This window comes from Carassius gibelio, chromosome A4 (assembly GCF_023724105.1).
Source record: "Carassius gibelio isolate Cgi1373 ecotype wild population from Czech Republic chromosome A4, carGib1.2-hapl.c, whole genome shotgun sequence".
Taxonomy (NCBI): Eukaryota; Metazoa; Chordata; class Actinopteri; order Cypriniformes; family Cyprinidae; genus Carassius; species Carassius gibelio.
The window spans coordinates 36,343,879-36,354,243 of NC_068374.1; the positions used below are offsets into that span (position 1 = coordinate 36,343,879).

Genomic DNA, 10,365 nt, shown 5'->3' on the forward strand with positions numbered 1-10,365 from the left:
ACCGGTACGCTCATTTGGACATCTGTTTTAATAGAGGTTTTAATCTTTTACCTACACTGCCGATTTTCAGAGCGCCCTTCACAATGCAAGCTTCCTAATTCATCCCACCCAGAGCAGAAACTACATTACCCATTCACCCTTAAGTTACACAAGTGAATAGCGCATGTGTCGCTTTCCCACTGTTAAGTGTCAACAACTCAACGTGGCCGGAGAAGGTGTGTGAAACTCGTTGTGAGTTATACTAAAGCAAAATCTTGAGTATTTATTGTCTGATAAACATTAAAAACTGTCTGCGGAGGTTGAGTCGTCCTGCAGCCCCCGCTGGCTGCTCATTGGCTGCAGCATCTTTTTTCTAAGTTCTAAAAAAATACCGTAGACGGCAAGGCACAAATTTAGATATTCATTTATCTAATTAATCTATAGCCTATGCACAAAGACAATATGATCTTTTTGTCCCCTTTTTGTTTTAAAGCCTGATGAAGAGAGAGAGCGCAAGCTGCTGCAGCTGCGAGGAAGACAGTGATGCACGCGCACAGGAGTGATTGACAGTTCGCGGCACTGTGTACAAAAAATACTCCGCTACACAATTATTTCGTTATTTTCGCTTAAGCTTATTAACGTTAGCATTACAGAAAGGTCTGATTTACGCACTGTTACAGTCATTGTTTTTTTTTTTTTTTTTTTTTAAACAATGACATTTGAGTTCATGATTTTAATGTCGCTGTTTCTTGTGGCAGACTGAAGAGTAATCCGGCAGAGTTTTATACTGAAACTTTCCGCCTAAAAGTCCTTCCTTGGTCTTAACCATATTTCTTTGCACGTTGAACACACATAGGCCACAACTGGAAAAAAAAAAAACTGCAACTGCGTTAATTGCGTTATTTTTTTTTAACGCGTTAAATATTTCAAATTAATCGAATGCGTTAACGCGCTAATTTTGACAGCACTAATATATATATATATATATATATTTACATGTGTGTCATGTGAAATAATTGATTAATTATTGAAATATTAAGATAACATTAGTTGCCATGACTTTTTAGACTTTTTTTGGACTTTTTTCCCCCCTCCTAATTCCTCAGCTGCTGTCTGTGTTCTGAGGCTCTTCACCTTGTTGTGTTTGAAGAAGGCGCGTCGACACGCAGCGAAACACTTCTCACTGCAGAAGCTCTTGAGCTCGGAGCCCATGAGCAGAGAATAGCGCTTCATGCCCTCCTTCTGACACCAGACGCAGACGATCGGCTCGCTCTGGACATCCTCCGCTGAACACAGACACACGTCACTATCACTGTTACACTACTCACCTGTTTCACAGAGACTGTGTGTGTGTGTGTGTGTGTGTGTGTGTGCTGCACACCGGCTAAAGGTTTGATGAGCGGCACGATGACGTTCATGCTCTGCTCCTTCACACGCGGCGAGGAAGAGTGTGACGATGAAGACGGAGACACTGGAGATGCTTTCTCACCGCTTCTGAGCGCCTCTGATGAGGAAGATGAGGATGAGGAGTGTGGCTTTGGCACAGAGTTCTCTGGAGGACAGATGACAGTCAGACCTGTGTGTGTGTGTGTGTGTGTGTGTGTGTGTGTGTGTCTGTGTGTGTGTGTGTGCGAGTACCTTTGAGAACAGATGTGTGTTTGTGTTTGGCTCGGTCTGAGTCCTGCTGATCCACTGAATCATAGCCGTACCATCCCAACAACTCATTCATGGTGCTCTCAGCAAAGCTCTGCAACACACACACACACACACACACCTGACGTCACAGCAGAACAACATGAGCAGAGATTTCATTTAATAGCAGTCTGCAAACGTCTGGGGACTCAGGAGATGAGTGTCTCAAGTTTAGGAATAGTAATGTTGTCCCATTCTTGTCTAATACAGGCTTCTAGCTGCTCAACTGTCTTAGGTCTTCTGTGTCTCATCTTCCTCTTTATGATGCACCAAATGTTTATATATATATGTTATTTTATATTAATTTTTTTAATTTTAAATTGTGTTTATTATATATTTTTTATGTTTTATTTCAACATTTCTTAAAATATATGTTTAAAATATTTTATTGCTCGTGCTTTTATATAAAATATTTTATTTTATATATTTTATCTATTTTAAATAAGTCTATTATTATTAATGACTTTTGATTTTATTTTAATCACAGGTTTTATATGAAATATTATACGTGTAATTCTATATCTGTGTGTGTGTGTGTGTGTGTGTGTGTGTGTGTGTGTGTGTGTGTGTAAACTGCATGATAAATATCCTGGCACTGTTTTGTGTCGCCACTTGATATCCAGAGTAAAATAAGCAGCACTTCTAGGAAACACTGATGTTAGAACGAGACGAGTCTTCATCTTCATCCGAGAGCGATTAGAGGAAAACTGATCCGACAGAAAAAAGCAGCGAATTTCCTTCAAAAACAGGAGCTGATCTCATGACACACGATCTCACGGAGCCAGAGCTTTCCGTCTGAGATTAGAGGCGTCACTCGATCCACGGGAAGGAATCACAGGACACCCGACACCCTTCCCAGAATTCCCCTTCTCTCCAGGCCCCGAGACTAATTACATCACGCTGCTTTCTCGTTAGCTGCCTTCCTCCGCTTCCATCCCACAACCTTGTTTTTGTTTCTTCTTGGCAGTTCACACAAGCATCTGTTCGGTTCCAAACCCGTCCCGAACCCCTTCCTCGGCCCCGGGGCCGCTTGCATCAGGCCGGGCTTCGGTTTCATGTGTTTGGATTAAAATTAGTTAAATTGTAACTCTACACCCCCGGTGGATCCAGAGCGGCTCCCACAGACAGACTGCTTCTAAACGCGGTGTGTCAGATTTCATCAGGATTGTGAAAGAGCTCGTGAATTAGAGCCAGAGCTGTAGACGGTCAGCGAGTCACATCTGGAGCTCGTGCAGGAGAATCAGCTCAGAAGAGAAGAGCGCTCAGAGAATCAACTGTTCAGACTGCAGTGAAAACTGTGCAGCTGCCATCAAAGGGTTAATCCCTTAAATGATCTGTCCTTTAAAAGTGTAACCTAACTGAGAGATTCAGACATATTAAATTCGTCATTTAGTAATTTATATAAAATATAAAATGTTAAATATTGTAATATTAAATATATTTTATCTTTCATGTAATTTTTTTAAATGTGTCATTTTTAATACTTTATTTAAAATATTTATGTGTCAAAATATTTTTGATTAAATGTATTTTATTATATTTATGTTTTATATTGAAGATTTTTTTCTATTTTTTGTCATGTTTTATATTATTTTATATTTTATATTATTTTTTAACGTTTATTGGATATTATGTTTTTTAATACTTCTATAATATATTTTTATATTTGTTTACTAAAAATATTATTTTTTACAAATATCTTCATATTCATTCAAAAACTCATATTTTTAAAAAAAAATTTTATAATGTAATATTAAATATATTTTATTTTCCTATTTTTAAATGTAATATTTTATTTTGAATAAATATTAAATTTTCAAGTTTATATTAAACATTTATTTTTCTAAATATTTTATAATAAATATTATTTATTTTTCCTGTGGTTATGTAATTGCTGTTTAGAAAATAGTATATTTTTTATGTTTAATATATTTTTAACGTTCATTTTTTTTTATATTTCTATATTATATTTTTTATTAAATGTCTTATTTTATATTAAATAAATATTAACAAATTACACCAAGTGCACAGCATTTCTTATTAAATGTTTTAACGTTTTATATTAAATATTTACTATATTTTATATTAAATATTTAAATTCTGCAGCAGTTTTGGCATCCCATCATGATCTCCTCTAAACCTGCAGAGAAGCACCAGCTGATGTCTCCTGCTCTCTCTCCAGCACGGGATGCTCGTTTCCCTCTCAACTAACTAAACCAGCAACTCTTTCACCGAGCCCGTTCTAACAGCGGTTCCCGGTGAAGCCACAGCAGAAGAGCAGCACACGGGGCTCTCACCTTCATCTCCTGACGCACGTCTCTCCGCACCGGGTGAGCAGGTTTCCGGCTGCGCTTGTTCTCCGCAGGTCGCTCCGTCTCCATCTCGGGCATGACTCGCGGAGCGGCGCGCGGGGAGAACGCTGTCCGTCGCGGCTGTCACGCGATTCTGACGCGCGCGGGAACAATGAGCGGAGCGCAGCGGAGATCAGGAGGCGGTGAAACCCGAGACCCGCCCCCGCCTCCACCGGAGACCCAGCTGCCCTCAAACTAACACACACTTCGTCATGAAAGCTGTTGTAAAGACTTTTCCTGTAGTAAAAAATATATTAAAAATTGTCACGTGACCTAAAATGTGCTGTGTCTAAATGAACTGGTTTTACTGAAGTATTATTTATTATAAGTGAACAGCCCTTTATTAAAATAACGCACCCTCGCATAAGATCGGTTTTATTTTTTAGATCAATTTGGTTCCTAGTAACAATATAAATAATCTTTAATTATTTATGCATTATAAAAAAAGTAGTTTACAGCTTTAGTAGCTTATAAATCTTTTTTTTTCTTTCTTTTTTTGTTTTTTTTTAGTTTGTGGACTATTTGTTCATTTAAAAAAAACGAACAAAACAGAACATCTAAAAACTGCTGGTTCCATGGTTTCAGATTCAGATAGTTAAATAATGCTATTATTATATTTACTATAACATACTAAGATAGTGAGATTAGTAATAGTAATTTAAATAACACCGTGGAACATTTCATTTCCATAACATTAGTAATTTCGGTTACATCATCGCTTTTAATAATAATAATAATAATATTATTCTTTTAGCCTATTTAAATTTCATGATGTGGTTTATAAGACGTTTTTAAAACGTTGTGCAGCTACATTACCATAAAAGTTGTAAACACGATTTGTGTTCGCTGGGAACTTTCCTCCAGAGACTTCTATCATGACTTCACTCTAATACTAAAAACATGCTTGTAGTAAAATCTGTTTCTCAGTCACCACACACTGTTTCTGTCTCTCCAAACACAGGGACTCTCTGCTCAGTGTTTCGAAGAATAAGCGCTGGTGTAACGGAGAGCCCCGCTTCAGGTTTCGTGGCCCGCGGGTGTCACCTGAAACCCCCTGCTCTCTCTCTCTCTCTCTCTCTCTCTCTCTCTCTCTCTCTCTCTTTCTCTCTCTCTCTCTCTCTGAGATCAGCATGTGATGAAGCAGCAGAAACAGAGAAGGGAAGTCTGTGAAGAGGCTTTCTGCAAACACTTCCTGCAGGAAACAGAGCTCCATTGAGTGTGTAGTGTGCTCTGTCGAAGATGCTTGTTCTGGCCACTAGATGGAGATGAAGCTCTGTGACTCTGATCTTGATGCTGTTTACTCCAGTGTATAAAGAATACTGAGGGATTACCATGGTGCATGGCCAAAAACCCTTATTATTACCTGTTAAAAGGTCATAAATCAGATGAAGAAGTTCCTCATAAATATTTGGTTTGTATTTGCAATTAGTTCTGAGTGTGCAATGCTGCACTTTTCTGCACGTGGCGATGTGTTTGGTTTGATGTTTACAGGACTGTGTATGAGATGCGCGAGCTCGTGTTGACGCGCGCGGCCGCTAGAGGTCAATGCTGGCGCGTAATCAACCTTGATATCAATCATTAACTATTTGACGGTGTTTTTTTTTTTCTTCTCCTACACTATTCGATATTAAATATTAATAATATGGAATCATTCTTTTTCGGTTTTATTTTAACTATCGCTGCTGGATATTTAACTGATAACACGTTATCTCTACAAATACAAGCTGTTTTTGTCATAAAGCAAAGGAATAGGCTAAATAACATCTCACGTCGTTGCGGGGGGGTGACGTGTGTGACGTCAGGCTCATCAGTCCCACTATAAAAGCTCCAGCAGCAGCCGGCGTCTCGCTTTAGACGAGCCCACCTGCGCGTGTCCGTCAGCCTCACTCTTCATCCTCATCCTCCTCTTCATCACCAGGATGGCTCAGATGACCCCCATCGGTCTCGTTTTCTGCGCTTTCTGCTTAATCACTCAGGTATGACTTCATGTCTTGATTATTCCACACATATTTCATATTGAATTAAAGTTTTAGACTCTTTTAAAATATTGGAAATGTTGAGCTTTAATGCTACTGGCGTCCAAACTGTAGGCGAATGAAGATAAATACGTCTTCTTTAAAATGATATGTTAAGAAATTGTGTCGGATTTATATTTTCCCGTTCCATTTTTATGTGATTAAACAGTGTTATTATTATTATTATTATTATGTAGAGTTATGGTCATTATAATCATAAATTTTAAATTTCAACGCACTTTAGCCTGTTTTGGATAATTTAACACAAAGTACAATTTTACCAAAGCATTCTTTGAATGAAAACTGAATGCACCAGCGCCGAACTCCGCCGCGCGCGCGCGCTCAGATCCACGCTCTCCATCTGGGCTTTAGTGAACAGCGCGAGCGCCGTGCTGGCGTGGTTTTTTGGGAATGAATAATTTAAAGTGTATCAGTGTCTGTCCCGAGGCTTGAGTTTCTGTGAGACTGTTCTGTGTGTCAGAAACCCGATCCGGACGGCGCTCGCGTGAGAACCCGAAACACCGGCGCGTCTCCGCTCTCACCGGACCGTGACCGAGCCCTCAGACTCGGTTATATACAGAAACAGTTAATGCACCTGAACACAGAAACAATGGACAATCGCCGTGCGTAATTTTGAAAAGCTAATGAAGATATATGCTCTTTAATCTTTAATTTCTTATGATTTCTAAGAACTTTTTGCTAACATTTCCAAAGAATTATGTAAATGTTATTTGTGAATGTTCTCTGAACGTTCAAAGTTAAGGGACAAACGTTAAGGACACATTCTATTTTATTATTTTGCAAACATTACAAACAACAACAACAAAAAAAGGTTAGACAAACGGTAAACGTTTTAGAAAAACATTCCAGTAATGATGTTTAAATCACGTTTTGTGTGTTTGAACGAACATTATGTTAACCTTGCTGAGCAGGGCTATAACAGTTCATTAAAACCAAATCCATATTTATATATATTTGTTTTTGTTTTAAAACAATAAACGTTACCTAATATGTATAAAAGCCAAATGTGTCCAGCTGAGAGATATGAGGATGTGAAGGTCGTCTGGACGTGTTGCGGTTTGCATCACAATGGCGCAACTTTGCGCGTCTCTTCTTGATTTCGTTTGCATGATTCATGATAATCGCGCTTTTCTCTCCTCAGGTTTTATCTCAGAGCACAGTCGCACCGAAAAACTCCACCGCAGTGACCGGAAACCAGACCTCCTGGACGACAGTCCCGTTTCGCGCCCCGGCGAACTCCACCACCGCTCCGGCGGGCACCGGCGTCCTGACGCAGGCCAGCGCGCTCAACGTGCTCGTCCCCGTCGCCATGGTAACCGGCCTTCTGCAGCGCTGGTGCTGAGGCGGATCCAGAGCGCGTTCACGTGTTCTCTCCTCCTGCACCGCAACATCTCCACAAGAACAGTCCCTCACGGATCTCCACTTCACCGGAGCGCGCGGGAGAAGCAGAAGCACGAACGGATGGATGATGATAAATCAAACCGCACCTGGCTTCCGTTCCCACAACCAAACATCCTCTCCCCGGTTTTTGTTTTTGCATTGCTGATTCTGTAGAGTAATATGGAAAAAGTTCTACTGACCGGGACACTGAACGATGTTAGCTTGACCAAACTACACTAAACTAAAATAAACGGCACTGAGTTTCAACACTTGGTGTTTCATTCCAGTTTCAGGTGGATTTTCATCTGGTTTTGCCCACTTTAGTTATGAATCAAACTGTTAGTCGTTCGCTGGCATGAGATGGACACTTTGTAATATTGTTTTTTTCTTGCATAGTTTATATTTTGTACAAATCGAAATGTTTAATTGTTTGTACGCTTGAAAGCACGAGTAAATGAGAATAAAGAAATGTACAGTTGAATGAAACACGTTTGGCTCATTTGATGAATGGGATATGCAAAGAATTGTACTGTAAATACATGTTGAAATTCAAAAGTTTGGAATAAAAGAAAATATAATTAGGGTTATTTTACAAGAAATCAGGATCAGGTCTTGTAGATGTAAATCTGACGTCAAACAGACGTCTCCGAGATGTACGCGTGCTGTCCGGGTTTCTACTCCAACATGCAGAATGGTTCATTCAACGTGTTAGTTTAGCTTCATTTCATTTCACTTTTAATATCAAGGATGCAATATAATAAAACAGTGAAAGGTGTGCTTGTGGAACTCTGATTGTAGTTTAACACGCAGCATTTAAAGTCGGTGTGAACAAATTAACCCAAAAGTCAAAATAGCAGCATAACAAATAAATAAATATTTGAAATAACTAAAATAGTATGGCGAAGTAATACGGACATGTAATGCGGTCAAGACCTGGCTGGAACTACTTTCGCTGTGCATTTCTCTGAAAATAACTGCACACCTCAGAACATTCTCCAGCCAATCAGATAGAGAATGTTTATTCCTGAGGAAGGAATAGAGTCCGACTTGACACCAGAAGTCTCACACATTCACGGCCGCAGTTTCTTTACTAAGAAGGTGGATGTTATTCAAGTGAGAGGATCTGATGACGAGAAGGATTATTAAGACTTAACTGATTTTTCTTTAAGAATAGCATCACCAATGAGTCGTTCACGATCGATCAGCACCGAGCAGTTGAGTTCTGTATAAAGGCCTTTAATCATTGATCGTCCTCTTGCATTATTCAGGCTGAGCTGCAGGTTATGGTTACAGGACAGTAGCGGTATGAAACACAAACTGCATGCTGGGAAAAAAGTCAATGAGCTGATTAAACCACAGGATGTTCAAAATCTGTGGAAATCTGCTGAACACTGGCGAAGCGGGCGCTATTGTGTGTGTGAGACGGGTGTGTGAATGGAGGGATGTGAGTGTGTGTGTGTGATTTTGGGAGAGTAGGAAAGGCTTTGTTGAAGACTGGAAGCGGGTCTGTGTGTCTGCTATCTGCTGTGAAGCAAAACCAGCTCAGACAAGAGTTTCTGTCCCACAAACACATTCCACATGTGGTGTCTACACACAAACTGACCGCTACTGTGACCTGTGTGTGTGTGTGTGTGTGTATGTGTTTGAGTGAGTATGAAGTCCATACTGCCAAATCTTATTTCCACAACAAGATCAACGGCACTCGTAATCACGTACACACTAAATCTCTTCAACACATTCAATTCTCTCCTCTGTCCCCCTCCACCACCTCCCACCACTTCTATAACAGCTAATAATTTCCTCACATTCTTCACAGATGAAACAGAACAATCAAAAGTTAATAATCAGCCCCACGCACACAAGATCTCAAACCAACCACACCCAGTTCAAAACTCCCATCTTCTCCTTCTGTCCCATCACTGAGGCAGAAATATCAAATCTTCTCCTCTCCAGCCATCCTACAACATGCCCTCTAGACCCAATCCCCTCACACTTTCTCCGAACAATCTCTCCTACACTTTTACCAGCACTCACACACATCATCAACACATCTCTCCTCACAGACACCTTCCCCACTGCATTCAAGCAGGCTCAGATAACCCCACTGCTCAAGAAACTTACATTAAACTCTTCACTTGCAGACAGCTACAGACCTGTGTCTCTCCTTCCATTCATAGCGAAAACCCTAAAAATAGTTGTTTTCAACCAGATATCATTGTTTCTTTCACAGAACAACAAACGTTAACCAGTCAGGTTAAGGAGTGGCCATTCAACGGAGACTGCTCTACTCTCAGTCACGGAAGCCCTGAGGATTGCAAAAGCTGATTCAAAAACATCAGTTCTTATTCTGCTGGATCAATCATCACACTGTTAATCATCAGATCCTCCTGTCTGCTCTCTCATCACTGGGCATTATAAGCATTCCACTTCACTGATTTGAATTATATCATACTGATAGGTCTTTCAGGGTCTATGGGAAGGTTTAATTATACCACCGGAATCAATTCATAGTAGTGAGTGAAGAGGTATCATATCGATCACAAGTGCAGTATGGAGTACCTCAAGGCTCAGTACTAGGGCCGTTACTCTTTACGCTTTATATGTTACCCTTGGGAGATATCATCAGGAAACACGGTGTTAGCTTTCACTGTTATGCTGATAGGTCTTTCAAGGTGGCTTGGGGAGGGAAGGTATCCAAAGCACATCATCTCGTCACTGGGGTTCCTCAGGGATCAGTTCTATGACCCCTTTTCTTCTCCATATAAATGACATCACTGGGTCCCATCATACAGGCACATGACTTCTCCTACCATTGCTATGCTGATGACACACAGCTCTATCTTTCATTTCAACCAGATGATCCAACGGTAGCTGCACAGATCTCAGGCTGCCTGGAGAACATCTCGGCATGGATGAATGAACATCAC

At 40.2% G+C, this 10,365-nt stretch overlaps 1 protein-coding gene across 2 annotated transcripts in view; it reads right to left on the bottom strand.

The window, feature by feature from the left end:
• LOC127980251 (sine oculis-binding protein homolog B-like) overlaps positions 1-4,149 on the bottom strand; it is a 15,431-nt gene extending 11,282 nt beyond the window's left edge. Inside the window, exons 1-4 of one of the 2 annotated variants that reach the window (XM_052585434.1) lie at positions 3,969-4,149; positions 1,618-1,726; positions 1,361-1,483; positions 1,114-1,265 (exon numbers count right to left, since the gene is read on the bottom strand). In XM_052585434.1, coding sequence (XP_052441394.1) covers positions 1,114-1,265; positions 1,361-1,483; positions 1,618-1,726; positions 3,969-4,061 — 477 coding nt within the window. In that variant the 5' untranslated portion in view covers positions 4,062-4,149. Of the gene's footprint in view, positions 1-1,113; positions 1,266-1,360; positions 1,532-1,617; positions 1,727-3,968 lie in introns of both variants that reach the window. The other variant, XM_052585433.1, reaches the window with a different exon arrangement.
• Positions 4,150-10,365: the final 6,216 nt, after the last annotated feature.